Source organism: Carassius carassius, chromosome 3 (genome assembly GCF_963082965.1).
Source record: "Carassius carassius chromosome 3, fCarCar2.1, whole genome shotgun sequence".
In the NCBI taxonomy this organism is placed as follows: domain Eukaryota; kingdom Metazoa; phylum Chordata; class Actinopteri; order Cypriniformes; family Cyprinidae; genus Carassius; species Carassius carassius.
The window spans coordinates 42,224,655-42,240,652 of NC_081757.1; the positions used below are offsets into that span (position 1 = coordinate 42,224,655).

The 15,998-nt window shown below is 35.1% G+C and overlaps 2 protein-coding genes across 2 annotated transcripts; both read left to right on the forward strand.

Annotated features, from left to right (window-relative positions):
- Nucleotides 1-863: 863 nt before the first annotated feature.
- On the forward strand, nt 864-5,738 carry tyms (thymidylate synthetase). Its single transcript, XM_059538992.1, has 7 exons — nt 864-1,185; nt 2,222-2,295; nt 3,142-3,316; nt 3,558-3,659; nt 4,719-4,894; nt 5,088-5,159; nt 5,556-5,738. Exons 1-7 carry the CDS (start codon nt 975-977, stop codon nt 5,691-5,693), a joined length of 948 nt encoding a protein of 315 aa, XP_059394975.1. The 5' UTR covers nt 864-974; the 3' UTR covers nt 5,694-5,738.
- A 4,843-nt stretch (nt 5,739-10,581) lies between these two features.
- LOC132127228 (glucagon family neuropeptides-like) lies at nt 10,582-14,713 on the forward strand. The gene is made up of 6 exons (XM_059539004.1): nt 10,582-10,790; nt 11,420-11,554; nt 11,758-11,862; nt 12,648-12,782; nt 13,231-13,322; nt 14,473-14,713. The coding sequence occupies exons 1-5, from the start codon at nt 10,696-10,698 to the stop codon at nt 13,313-13,315; spliced, it is 555 nt and encodes a 184-aa protein (XP_059394987.1). The 5' UTR covers nt 10,582-10,695; the 3' UTR covers nt 13,316-13,322; nt 14,473-14,713.
- Nucleotides 14,714-15,998: the final 1,285 nt, after the last annotated feature.

The following is a 15,998-nucleotide window of genomic DNA, read 5'->3' on the forward strand; positions in this document are numbered from 1 at the left end:
TGACCATAAAACACAAATTTTCACACATTTTTCCCAAAACAATTCTGAAAAGAATTATTGAGGGATTATTTCAAAGAGTTACTAATTACAAATTATTTGGATATTTTCATGTCTGGGAAAAATTTGGGATTAAACGAGCTTTTTTCTTTTTTTTTACTTTTACTAAATTATTATTTTCATTATTTGAAATAAGCCTTTTATTCCTCTTAATGTGTAGATTTATACGTTACTGAACCAACATTTGTCTCATTGGTATGATGTCTTCGTGGCGTCTAATTGCATAATTCACTGTAAGTTAGTTTGTCAATATTTAGCTATATGCACAAATATGATTTGCTTTTTATTCTATGGAAAAAAATCACAAATGTCAAAACATTGATATTTTAGAAATACTAATATATGAAATATGCTGATATTTTACGTCAAGGACCACAGGCCCCTGATTAATAAACAAAACACCAGATTTTCTGCATTGATGAACTTTGTTGCAGTCATGTTCAAAATCTGGAGCTATATGCAGTTTATATATATTTGTAAGTAAGCAGTGAACAAAATAAACATGAAATGGATTATATCACCATTTAAAAAGTTGAATATAATATTATTTTCCCTCTCACACACAACTATCATTGTGACCCTCTGGGGTCCCAGGTTGTTTTGGTGCCTCATTATCATCAAAATAATGAGTTATTATCAAAACTGGATGGAAAAGAAAAATTACAGTTCTACTTTCTACTCAGTGTAATAAGGTTATCTGAAACGGTCATATTGGGACATTATAAACACAGATGAATGAAGAGATGATTTTAGACTCTCCAGTATCGTAGGTGGCAGTATGCAGCTGTTGTCTTCTGACTGTCTGTAACCCGCCAAAAAAACTGAAAGAAGAAGACGAACACTTTCGCGGGAATAATAAACCGTGCATCTGTTTCAGACTCGAGTTTAGAATTAAATATAATCTCTATCAGAAGAAGATGTCCAGCACCGCGGAGGAACTGACCAATGGCCACGGCTCCGAGTCAGCGGGCGCGCGCGGGGGGCAGCAGCACGTGTCTCTGTTCTGTGACGAGCGCGGGTATCTGAGTCTGGTGGAGTGTGTCCTGCAGCGCGGCGCGAGCAGAGGAGACCGGACCGGGACCGGAGTCATCTCTGTGTTCGGGACACAGGCCAGATACAGCCTCAGAGGTCAGCTCCATCAGCTATTCTGTCGCTAAATCTAGCAACTTTCAACTCTACCCTAGCAACTTTTTTCTTCTTCCGTCAGCACCTTGCAACAAATTCAACGTTAGCCATTATTAGTGACACAAACGATAAAACTGCATGTATTTTTCCACTTAAATTACATAAAAAGAGGAAACCGAACATGTCTTCACTCTTCACATTACATGAATATATATATATATATATATATATATATATATATATATATATATATATATATATATATATATATATAGCTGCTTTTGCAATTGTTCCATTTAATTATAATAACTGAGTAATTGTTTGTTTATCAAAGCTACGGTACACCGTTGACTTGCGATTGTTGATCAGTTATTTTATTTATTTATTTTTTGCAGAATTTTTCTTAATTCAGTTACGTCACACAAATACATAATGATATAATTGCACAGAATGTACAGTTCATAGTTTACTGGCTATTAAAAAAAAACCCTTGTTCAAAAACGTACGTGCTCAGTAATTCAGTGTTTAAAAAATAGTTATTTATATTTTAGTATTATATAATGTATTTATATTATTTTCAAACAAATCTAAATGATAAATAGTAGTTATTTATTTATTTGCTGAGATTTGATGCATTGACAGTTTTGCGTCTTGGTGACGTCATCGCGCAACGACATCACATCCTCTTTTCGCAACAACTCTAGCTTCCTTTAGCAACTTTCCCTGAAGATGAGTTGGTCTACAACCGCTGCATGGCATTGTGTTCATGGAAAAATGATAATAAGTCAAACGTAAGCTTACCAGGAAACCAGATAACAACACAAACATGAATAAAAAGTCACTTCTGTTAGGTGTCCGAGTATAGAAACATTAACAATTACAATACATGAATTAGTAGATTATGTCTGTCTTAAAGGAATAGTTCAACCACAAATAAAAATAGCTGAAAATGTTTATCTAAAATGTCGATGCTTTTGTTTCTTCTGTAGACTCTAATGTTGAAATGGTACTAATCTGTAATTACAAATCTCTTTCACAGATCAGTTTCCTCTGCTGACCACCAAAAGGGTTTTCTGGAAAGGCATATTGGAGGAGCTGCTGTGGTTTATCAAGGTAGGAAAAAATCCCACACTATTTGTGATATTTCTTTTCTTTTCAACCAGATAAGTCATACAAGACTGTCTCATGCATTTTTGTTTAAAGGTGAAGACCCTACTTTAAACATGATCTCTGCTTTCAGTCCTTGAAAACCAATAAAGTGCTGCTTGAAAAGTCCTGGAATTTATTTTTTTGCATTTTCTGTGCAAAACCCTGTATTAAAAAAAAAAATGTGTAATATAACACGTGTTTGTTTGCTGGTTTTTATTGTATTTGTTATACTTGTATTTTTTGAAAATAGGTTTTTGCGATGAAAATAGCTTAAGATGCTGACATGGCATTAAATAAAAATACACTACTACTGCTACTTTATGATATTTGTTATGTTTAGTATGTCCCCAACCTACATTAATCCATGCATATTTGTCTGTTTACATTACACTACTCACTTTATACACCAATATAACACTTTACATGCATGAATATGCTTCATGTTTATATGCATATTCTCTTAAAATACCTTATTATTATTGGCCATTTACATGTATAGATTGTATATATTTCACCTTTATTTATATATATATTTATATATATATATATATATACACACATGCATATCTATATATATACATACATGCAGGATTTATTGCACTCACACTTATGTACATGCATCAGCAGTTGTAACTTTATAATATGTTTTTGTACTTATTCATACGTCTCTGGCTGCTAGAGGATTTCCTTGTTGAGCGTGACTGTGTTTTCTGTCCACATGACAATAAACTCTTGATTGATTGATGTTCCAGAAGTTTTTATTCAGTGTGCGTTTTTACTGAATTAGTTGCACCTCTCTGTTGAGTTTAGGGTTCAACCAATGCCAGAGAGCTGTCAGAGAAGGGTGTGAGGATCTGGGATGCTAACGGCTCCAGGGAGTTTCTGGATAAGAGCGGCTTCACCCATCGAGAGGAAGGAGATCTGGGTCCCGTGTATGGCTTTCAGTGGAGGCACTTTGGAGCTGAATACAAAGACATGCACACTGGTAAGTGCCCTTCTTTATGTACAGCCAATGGACATGACATATGATAGCAGCGATGAGCATATGGTGTAGGACCGACACTTTATTACATGATATTCTACATGCAACCTTCAAGATCTCGTTACTTGAAAGACCACTTGGTATATTCGTAAAAGTTGAAAGCGGTTTCCAACACTTCTCTTTTAATGCATGTACGGTAGGACTTTGTGTCTGAGCTCATCTGTGATGTCTTCTCTCCATGAAGATTACTCTGGGCAAGGTGTTGACCAGTTACAGAAGGTGATCGACACCATCCGGTCGAACCCAGAGGACCGGAGGATCATCATGTGTGCGTGGAACCCCAAAGGTCTCGACTGACTTCATAACCCTCCAGCAGTCTTACTTTAGTGCTATTTATTTAGTATGATATTCATAAATGTTTTGGATTTCCTTTTATTCATTTATGTTAGTTTTCATTGTACGTTTTAGTAATTTTGTAAAGTGTTTTTGTCGTTTTGAGAAGAGTTCAGATGTAAAGCCTCTTAAGTGGCATTTGAAATTTTCTTCTAAAATTATTATTTTTTTATCAGGCTTCTTTGTGTCAGTTCAGTTTCATTTTAATGGCAATTAATACGTTCTTTTTTTAAGTCAAATAACTGAACAAACACAGGAGTCTGAGAAAAACGCTCATTTTAGAAAATAATATTAAATGCCACTTAGAGGCTTTTTCTTAAAATATTAATATTTAGATTCATTTTTATTTCAATTTAAGTTTCAGTCATTTTTGTATTTAAACTTATTTTGTTTAATTACCAGGGCAACAATTTCAAGTTCTAAAAAAAAAAAAAAAAAAAAAAATATATATATATATATATATATATATATATATATATATATATATATATATATATATATATATATATATATATATATATATATATTATAATTATTATTATTTTATTTTTTTTACTAGTTACCAAAAACATTTTTAATAGTTTTTCAATTAACAAAAAAAACTAGCAAATTAGTTCAAACAATTTTAGTACTTAATTATTTCAGTTAGTTATCAAGGTTTCTTATTTTCACGTTTATTTGTCTTTTAAGCTTAAGCTTTTCATCTAACATTTATATTTTTCCATCTTTATTTCAATTTCCAAATGTAATTAATTTTGTCTTCACTTTAAGCGCAATAGCAATTTTAGCACTTCAAAAAGTAAAAAAATAAAGGGTTGAAGTTTTCGATGTAACATTTTACTTAAGCTGTATTTCAATTAACTGAAAACAATTTCTAAAAGTATATGTAAAGATTAAAAAGTGTGAAATACATTTAAAGTAGTAAGTAGATTTTGTCAGTAATAAAACCGATGCACTCCAGTATCAGATCTTAGTGTATTTCTGCATGCTGATGGATGTGTGTTGTTGGCAGACCTCCCTCTGATGGCGTTGCCCCCGTGCCATGCCTTGTGTCAGTTTTACGTGTCTGATGGTGAGTTATCGTGTCAGCTGTACCAGCGCTCTGGTGATATCGGTCTGGGTGTGCCCTTCAACATCGCCAGCTACGCTCTGCTCACCTACATGATCGCCCACATCACCGGACTCAAGGTGAACACTGACCATTTAATCATTCAGTGTCTATATATCTGTCTAGTTTTAGTTAAGTGTAACAAACATTTTTTTTGCTTAATGGTTTCATATCAAAGCTTGTGAAATCTACAATCATGCCATTTTATTTTATTTTTTCATGGACTAACCAAACTTTGTACTCCTCTTTTATTGTGTTTTTTTATTATTGTAGCCTGGGGATTTTGTGCATACATTAGGTGATGCCCACATCTACACCAATCACATTGAGGCGTTGAAGGAGCAAGTAGGTTGCATAAATTCAATAAAATTAAACTATATGCATGATTCTACAGGTATTTCTGTAGGTGTTTAGGTCCTTGCACATTGCATCTGAAATTTTCGTATGCGTTCTTACCGATTTTTTCATATGCATCATCCTTTCCTATCAAAATACTTACTACAAATGTGAAAACACCGAAGTTATGATGAGCGAAAGTTTTGGAGGCAGTGCGTAAACATGATCAACACAACATGAGGTCGTATTTATCGTTTAACATGCAAAAACTTCAGACTAGAATTTCAGACTTGGTGTGCAAAGACCTTTTAGATTTGACTTTTATCACCTTCACCCATAAATACTGTCCAACTCCAGTGTAAATATGCAGAAAGTATGATTCTGACACTTGTCTTGTATCCACAGATTCAACGAGAGCCACGTCCATTCCCCAAACTCAGGATCAAACGCAAAGTTGAACGAATTGATGATTTCCAAGCAGAGGATTTTGAGATCTATGACTATAATCCCCATCCTGCAATCAAAATGCAAATGGCTGTTTAGACCTTATTAAAGATCAAAATAAATCTACATTTATTAATCGGAGAAGTACTGAACCTTTGATGAGAATGATTCTGATTTCAAGTCACTTGAGTTTTTTTAATACCTCTACTTTGCTGCCCCCTTTTGGCTTTTACCAATGATCTAAAAGAGAAATGAAAGTATATATTATATGAATGCAGCAGCTAAATATTTTTCAATGCCAGAACAATCCTTGACCTAATCATTGATATATCTGAAATCAGTACAGCTGATCAACTCTGCAGGATTCTAAGCAGATGATTCCATTAATGTATATGAAAGTCTAAACATAAACTTGTGTACATACTTACTTTGATAGAAGAAAAAGTGAAAACTATGACCCGACCAAGTACGCTGCCCAATTTGAATGGCGTTTTTACAACACAGGTTTCAGTAATGAATCATATTTCCAATCTGCACCAATTAACAGCCTTTTTCCAACTCCAAAATGTGGCTAAACTAAGACACATGACTTAATGTGTCCATGACCTTAAGCCTAGATTATTGTAATGAATTACCGAGTAAACACCATGCAGGCTTGATTAAAAAGCTTCATGTGGTTAGAAATGCAGCAGCTGTGCCAAGAAACAATATCAGCACAATTTGATCATCTCTTGACTGGCTATCTGTCAGCTTTTAAAGCTTTGAATGGTGCATTTTTTAAAGACAATCACAAATTCCAGCCATCAAAATCCACAAAAAGAGCCTAGGATATATTTTGTATTACGTACTTTGGAGTCAATATTATGGCATGCCTTAATTTTCATTTAAAGTGGGCAACCAAAATACCAGAATCTTTGAATCCTGTCATTTATGTGCATCATTTAACAGTGGCAGTGATACACATAACCAATGTTCAACAGTAAATCAAACAGTTATATATAACCTTACAAATTAATAATGGCAACTCAAAATTGCATGCAATTTTATACTCTATAGCGCTAAATAAATGGACTGTTCCTACTGTCAGGTCTGTAAATTTGTTACAGTAAATGTGAATTGTTAGTTTTTAATTTTATATAATTAGTATTTTACAAATTTTTAATAATTTGACATTAAAATGAAATTTAAGCACAGGGATGTGTGAAACCAAGAGAATGAAGAGGTTAATGGTCTCCGAGCATGTAGAATCCAAATATCCTTTTAATTTGAAGAAAATTGCCGCATTATTTGTTTAAACAAGTTGCACGCATGTTGACAGTGTCGTATGTTGTGCACACTTCCTTATGCACAAAATAAATGTCATATTTGCCTCATAAAGAACCCAGACACAAGCATATTTTACTAATTAAGGCAAACAGAGACATATGTTCAAATGGGCAATAAAAGCAAACACGGGACAAAACTGGATGGGTTATGACTGGGACATTGTCTGATGCAGTATAATTAACAATAAGCAACAAAACTCTGTGTGTGTATGTTCATTTAGGGCTAACCTTAGAGGTGGATGCAGCATAAGCAGAATAATTTTAGGAGTTTTTTCTGCAGTTTCCAGTATATTGTGTGTGTGTGTGTGTGTGTGCGTGCATGGTTGAAAATGTACAGCTTCTACCCAGCTAACGGAGAACATGCCCAAAACTTTGGCTAATGATCTTACAAGGTTCACTCTAAATGAATGGGTTACACTTTATTTTGATAGTCTACTTTTGGACACTACTTGAAATGATAATGGAATGTTCCCTCCGTGTTTAACAGCAACTAACTTTAAAACAAAAAAACACAACTTTTTAAACATTTAGACACCATCTAGAAATAACATTTTCATCCCTTAATGGGATCTTAGAATATATAGAATACATATTTTTATGGGTATAAAAAAAACGTCCCTGCCATTTCCAAATATGTTATTCTGTGTCTACAGTATTTCTGATTTGCTCTGTATGAAGCAGTTCAGAAAATACTGACTTAAAAATGTTTCTGCTGCTACATGTAAACGTGTGTAGCCCATATTTTAACAAAAGTCACATCTAATCCTCATCTTCTGTGATAAATAATGCAAACACCGTCACCGAGGCATGAACTGTCCGACTTGACGGCTCCGTTTTCAATTACTCCCTGACTGCAAGAGGCAATTAAAATAGCTTTTTCCGGTGTTAACTCCAAAGATAGATAAATCCAAAATTAATTTTTTATTTGCAAATCTGATTAGCCTAGGTGCGGATTTACTTAAGTGATAAGCCAGCCCAGTCTCTCCACCGACGTCCATTAAAACCCGAGCTCTGTCTCCTCGTCTCCTCCTCATCTGCAAGACAGAATCAATCACAGAGCGTTGACTCATTACAAACAGGGCTGTGTTTCTCAAAAGTATCACAGAAAAGCATTGATGTTTTTGGAAACAAAGGAGAGTTGCTTCACATTAAACCTACTGAAATTGTAGCCTACATAGTTTGTGCAGTTACATTGATTTAAATGGAATGTTAAAGTTTATATTGATCATGTTCTATTTTGTCATGTTAATATAAATCATACACTGTCCGAATAAAAAGGGATGCACTTTATGCCTGCAACAGCTTGTCCCTTATGAAATAGAACCATGATTTTACAAAAGTGACTTCAGCTATATTTGTAGATTTCCATATGGTTACCATTACAGTAAAATATTTTAACCACGTGTAAATATATATATATATATATATATATATATATATTTATAACCTAATAAGTTGCGATATCATTACCCATGTTACTGTTAGTAATTTTATTAATTTCATAATTTAAAATTCAGTTTAGAAGTATCTTATCGATATTGACGATACTGGCCTTTAAAAGTATCGGTATTGTATTGAAAATAAATTAAGTTGTATAGCTCATCCCTAGTAATGATGAAACATATTTAATCGCACCTGAGAGGTGTGTCTCTCCTCTTTACGTGTGCTTCATGAAGATGGCAGGGAACATGCAATGACGTCTCTTTTGCACATTTTGACACAGATCTCTATCTCCCACGTTTCTCAAACCAGCCCTGGTCTAGGATCGGAAAAGATTGTGTTGACAAACCTGGTTAGGACAAACAAAAACAGGCTCAAAATAAACCTGAATATATCTGAATGTTTTATCAAATATAGCAGTTCAAACATCACAAAATATTTTAGAAAATTATATTTAAGTGGGAAATAGGGGGAAACACGTAAGTGACTCACAATGCTTCTGAAGTGGCATTTAGTCAACTTTACACAGACATTGTAATGCTGCTCGGTGTTACGCAGCAACTGCATCTCTATGAGGCGGGTCAGAGCAGGAAGAAATTAGACTGGCTTTTCACTGACCATTTTCAAGCAGGCACAGAGCAATCTGTGTAAAGACACTTAAAGTTTTGGTGGTAACACTTCATTTTAAGTTCCACTTCTCACTTTTAACTAGTAGCTTATCATTATGCACATTGCTACCATATTTGTTACTACTTATAAAGCTCATATTCTGCATGAACATATTGATGATACCTTAATACCGCACACCTAAATTGAACAACTATCTTACTAACTATTAATTAGCAGAAAATTAGAAGTTTATTGAGGCAAACGTCATAGTTAATAGTAAGAATTGGACCTTAAAATATGACAATTTTGGTTCCCTGGGCTTTCAACAGAGGCTCTTACAAGTTTTACAGTTTTAGGAAACATGTTCAAAAAATAGGCCTACTAATTTGTTTAAAAAAAACAAAATTGTTATGCAAGCTAAAATCCATCATCCACTTTAATAACTCTAAAGTATATTATAAAGTGAATAATCCTTTAAGGGTTAGTTCACCCAAAAATGAAAATCCTGTCATTGCTCACCCTCTTGTTCCAAACTCGTTAGACCTTCATTCATCTTCAGAACACAAATTAAGTTATTTTTGATGAATTCCGAGAGCTCTCTGATCCTCGGTAGACAGCAAGGGTCCTACCACGATCAAGGTCCAGAAAGGTACCAAAAACATTGGCAAAGTAGTCAAGGTGACATCAGGGGTTCAAGTGGACTATTGCTGTCTATGAAGGATCAGAGAGCTCTCGGAATTCATCAGAAATATCTTAATTTGTGTTCTGAAGATGAACAGAGGACTTACAGGTTTGGAACAACACAAGGGCGAGCAATTAATGACATAATTTTCATTTTTGGGTGAACCATCTCTTTTAAATCATGTATATTTTTGAATATATAAACAGATATTAAATATATTAAAAACAGTTTATATTATTTATATGCACTATTAATATAAAACGCATGAAATGAAAATGCTAAGAACGCCCCACAAGGATCAGTAATGCCCCAAATTTAATTTTATATGGGGACATTTTTTGGTCCCCATTAGAAAAACACAGTAGCCTATACTCCTTTTTTATGTAAAAATGCAGAACATTTTCTGTAAGGTGGGTTATGGGATAGAATATACAGTTTGTACAGTACAAAAATAATTATTTCTATGGAAAGTCCCCCATAAAACACGGAAACCCCACGTGTTTTTTTGTCTGGAGGAAGGAAAAGTACAGTGATCTCTCCATAAAAAGGGAGGATGACGTCGACACAGTCTCTAAAGTGGGGAGTGAAAAGGGTCCAGAAGCAAGGGCTCCAAGAATAAAACTCGCGATGCTATAATGAGAGATGAAGACAAATGATAACTCGTTTCATATCCGTTCGACTGTCATCACGGAGATCTAAGGAAAAATCCGTTCTGTGCTCATAAGGATAACAAGGTGACGCACAGAAAAGTTTAAAGAGCAGACTGGAAGAGAGAGAGAGAGAGAGCTTCATCTCATCGTCGTCGCAGTCTCCACCGGACCGTGTATGTGAAGCACTGCTGCAGAGACCGGTACTCCGTGTACACTCATTCGGGTCTGAGATAAAAGTAGGCTGTTTTGACAGTACATATTTGTATATTTGAAGAGACACCTGCTGCTGCCATTAAACTAATAGAGGGACAAAGGAACGATACAATTTGGAACGTCGAAGAGTTAAAGCTCTAAATATTTCTCTGTGTTCTAATTATATCTTTATCTTCTACAGAATGATGACGAGCAGCAAAACGACTCTTGCTTTCCTCATCTACGGGCTCCTCGTACAATGCCACGTGTGTTCGCCGTTGAGTTACCCGAGCATCAGGTACGGAAACTGACCGTCCGTCTCACCCATAGACTGTATAAAAACAGGTCTCACCTAACGCTCGGTAACGATCCGGATTGGGAGGATTTGCCTGTAGCGTAGTTGGACGAGAAAACGTTGGCCTATAACACTATAAATTAATAAAGCGTTTTATTAACAAATGTGTCTAAATGTTTGGATATATGTCTCTTTTTTGTTGGACGTATATCTTAAAACAAATAATAACTAACAAGTTATATAGGATACTCAAGACGTGTTGAGTGTTCTGTTTCGCGTAGAATCGAACGATTTGAAAGAGCGTCAAAAGTGTGAACGCGCTTTGATTAGAAAGTGCGCTACAGTTGATTTAATATCATAACGTGATTTTATTATGATCGTCAATAATTTTAAGACATTTTACGCGGCATAATAAAGTGTAATACAACCAAAACTATTTATCACATTTCCCTAAAAAAAAGAACACAATTTCCACAAAACGCTATTTGTAATTTTAAAGCAATATTATAGAAATGTCTTTAATATTTTGTTGTTATAGGCTACAATAGTATGTATTTTAAACATTTAGAGCACGTGTTAACGTATCCTGTGTTAATTCCTTGCGAATGAAATGACTTGATGTCTTGTTGCAGGATGGAGACCGCAGGATTTGACGAGGAGGGACACTCACTAACGGATCTGACCTTTGACAGTGACCAGATCACTATTCGGAGCTCTCCTTCAGTCACTGAAGACGCATACACGTTATACAGTCCTCCATCGAAAAGGTGATACTTCTTTCTTACATAGCCTATCTCCTATTCTATTTCTAGGCATTCCCAAAATGCGACCCATCTGTTTAATAATGTGATTCATTTGTGTTACACTGTTCTGCTTGCTAAGACAAATCGAGACACTCTCTTGTGTAAGACGTTTGTGCAAGAAAATAAATAAATAAATGGCACAATATTTTTGTCAGTTTGTCCTCCAGATTGGAAAGGCACGCTGACGGGATGTTTAATAAAGCCTACCGGAAAGCGCTCGGTCAGTTATCCGCGCGGAAATACCTGCATACACTGATGGCCAAACGCGTGGGGTAAGAACAGAAACGTTTTTTATTGCTCTCTCCATCTCTCCTCTTCGCTCTCTCATTAGTTACTTCACTTCCTACTCTTGACCTTAAAAAACGCTCTATCAACTTTATATGTCCGGGTTTCAACATTCGTAAGACCTCTGAGTCTGGAAGAATAAGGGGGCGTTCAAACAGGAACGCGTTCTTGCTTTTGAAAACAAGCGCAACAGAATGGAATGCAGAACTCCCGCGAAGTTTTGAAGTGTGAAACTGTTTCTTTTTTTTTTCTCAAACCAAACTCTATACCCGAATAGTGGGGCGAGACTGATATTCCGAAACATAGACCAAATTAAAGCATTGTGAATAGCCCTGTAACTTTCCACACAACTAGATTATTTATTAACATATGCACACTTGAGTCCAAAAAAGGTGACTTTTATTCTAATGAATGTGAGTTTCAATAGCACAATTTTCTGTTTCTATGTGACGTATTATTTACACGCAAAAAATGGACATTGGCGTGCCTAGGTTTAGGGGTGTGGGTATGTGCGTGTTATATCTTCGCCAAAATGCGCATGCCAACAAAGTGCGTTTCACGTGCACGCAAAAACTGGCTATTATATGCACGTCAATCATGTGCGTATCATGCACACCAAATTCAGTTTTTGCGTAAAAAATAGCATGCAAAATACTAATAAAAAAAAAAAAAATCGCGAAATTGCATTTTCATGAGACAGGGCTCTTTTCTCACAGTCAGTGTGGACTGTTTCTGAATTGTTCTTGAACGCTTTGTCCTTTCTCTAACGCAGGGGAGGAAGCACGATAGAGGACGACAACGAGCCGCTCTCAAAGCGTCACTCGGACGGGGTTTTCACCGACAGCTACAGTCACTACCGGAAGCAGATGGCCGTGAAGAAGTATCTGGCCGCAGTCCTGGGCAAAAGGTACAGACAGAGATACAGAAGCAGAGGACGGCGGCTCGCCTGTTTGTAGCCTTTTTCAAACGCGTCTATCATGTACATGTACAGCTTTTGGAGCGAGTTAGTCACTATTTATGAAGATGTGTCCTTTATAAACATGTATTTATGTATTAAGTAAAGACATTAAGAACAATATTTTGATAATAATATTGTTTTTCTTTTGTACTGAAGCACCTGACAATGCAACGATCTTCCTTGTGGACCAGTCTTATAGTTTTACCAATACTAACAATGCTATTTATTTGTTTATTTATTTATTCATTCATGTTTGTTTCAATGCCTTGTCTATAAATACATCAGTCTGAATATGAGTAAATAAATAGTCTGAAAGACAATCACTACATTGAACGATACCTTCCTTTTCCTCCTGACATTAAGAAAGAAGTTTTATTTTTATTTTTATTTACAACAGCCCTGAAGACTTAGATTTGCACCAATGTCTACAAGACGATGAGATTGTGGCATTTTTGTTCGATTTGCTGACAGTTGCCTCCTGAATTCCTGGTGAGTTTCTAAGGCTCGATGCCATAGTGCTTTTCTGAGGGGTCTCTCTCATCTCTTCCATGCTTTTACTCACGTCAAGTTCTTCCCACTGTCATCTATGGCTTAAATCTCACAAGCCATTCAACACGTTTTCTTATCTTGCAAGAACCTTTCCAAAAAAAAAAAGAGCTTCTTGAGACCCGTTCACACCATGGACAATAACTATGACAAAAGCTAGAACTATAAAGGTTTATTCATTTCCAGTTCAATGTGAATATGGAAGTCCAAATGGTGTTTGAATCATTTAAAGAATGTGTTGGTTTGTTTGTTTGTTTTTTAGCTGGTGAACAATAAAAACTGACAGCCAATCAGGATGCACCTGACTTTGGCTAGCTTGAGCATTTAAAGCAGCAGATGACAAACCATACAGCTGTTGTGGATATCAATATAGTTATCATCAAATTCGTTTTTATAGTCATAATTTGTAGTGTGAACTCAACAGGCCTTTATTGTGTATATAAATGCTAATTAAATCTGCATCTTCAAACACTCCAATTCACACAGATGCTCTTTTTGAAACACTATCCAGTTCTTCTTGCTTTACTCTTATAGCATGCAATTGCTCCACTTTGAAATCTCACAAACAAGAAAAACTGAAATCCATCTATGAATGTGTGTGTAATGTGTATTCGACTTGATTACAGTGGTTCAGACATATAAATGTTTCTTTCTTTGTTCTTTTTTCCTTCCACAATTTTCTATCTTTCTCACATTGCCCACCTCTCACATCAGTGTCAAATGTCTTTTCTGTGTCTATGACCGTAAAGCAGTCAGTTAATGGAGACGTGTGTATCTGCATCTTAGTGTGTGGTTATAAGTATTAGTAGAGCATTGTTAGATAAGTTTGGTGTGATACATAACAGATGTATTCTGTAATAATCCCTGCATGCAAGACAAATAATATTGTGAAAAATGAAATAAAAGACAATATGTTTTGATGTAAAACTGTTAAAAGCATTCCTCCAAATTTCATTACAGTTTTTGGCAGTGTTATATATGCTTAAGCTTGTTAGTGAGATGTACATGTTTGCATATGCATTTTACTGGTGTGTGTGTGTAAAAGGGTGAACATGTGAAATCAATCTGTGTTTAATTCTGCATTCTCCTGCAGGCTTTGTGACACAGGAGGCAGCTAGCGGCTTGGGTGCCTTTGCTTCATCTTTAAAATGGCCACCAATTTCAGATGGCACTTAAGTGGCCCTCCAAATGCTGCAATCACCTGCTCACACATCTCCTATTTCTCAAATAACATACTTTGTTTAAGTGCCACCTGGCTTTCTGGTTATTTGATTTAACTTCTCTATGCATAGTGTGTTGTAGAATTCATTAAACATTCTCAGCCTTGAAATTCATTTTGTGTGCGGAGACTGATGGTGCCCAAAGCCTTACTTAAACATTAAGATAAACCTCTGTCTTGTGTTGATCGTTAATACAATAACACACGGGAGCCACACAAGGGCACCATTATACATGTAAGAAACAAAAATCAAAACAAACAAACAAAAAACCTGTGTTGTAAAATTTGTATGAATAAATTTTTGTAAACAACAATTTCGCCTAATCTTTGATGATTATGAAGAAAACAAAGTCGCCAATAACACGAATAAACACCCTTGGATCATAAATACATGTGCAATAAATATAACACACACCTGCAAGTGATCAAAACATTTAGAAAGATCACGTCTTCACAAACAAAATGTGATGTCAGATTAATAAAATAAAATAAATAGAAATATAACCCACGCTCTCAGAAAAAAAAGGTACGAGAGCTGTCACTGGGGAAATACCTTTTCAAAAGGTACACTTCTGTATCTTTTGGGTAATAATATGTGACCCTGGACCACAAAACTAGTCATAAGGGTACATTCTTCAAAATTGAGATTTATAAATCATCTGATAAATAAACGTTTCATTGATGTATGGTTTGTTAGAAGGACAATATTTGGCCGAGATACAGATATTTGAAAATCTGGAATCTAAGGGTGCAAAAAAAAAAAAAAAAATCTAAATTTTGAGAAAATCAAATGTAAAGTTCTCCAAATAAAGTTCTTAGCAATGCATATAACTAATAATAAAAAACAAAAAAACAAGTTTTAATATATTTACGGTAGAAAATTTACAAAATATCTTTATGGAACATGATCTTTACTTAATATCCTAATGATTTTTGGCTTAAAAGAAAAATCAATCATTTTTGACCCGACAATGTATTTTTGGCTATTGCTAAATATATACAGAGACTTCAGACTGCTTTTGTGCTCCAGGGTCACATATAGGACGCTTAAGGTACAAAGGTGTATCTTTTGAAGAGGTATTGCTCCAGTGACTGCTTTTGTACCTTTTTTTCTGATAGTGCATGATCAAAGGAATATAACACACAAAAATAACTTGAAAAGTGAAAAGTGACACAATATAGGAACAAAAGTTCATAGAAATAAGGTTTTTAAGCTACTGAAATAATTGCTTAAAGCAGAGCTGAATATATACAGTAGCTGGCAACAGAGAAAGTACACGTCTGTGTGTGTTTGTGTGTATTCACCCACCAGCCTGTGACTGGTGTTATAGAGCAGAGGCACCAGGATATGGAGAACCTTTTAGTTCCCGTCAGAGCAGATCAGAGCTAATAATCTCACA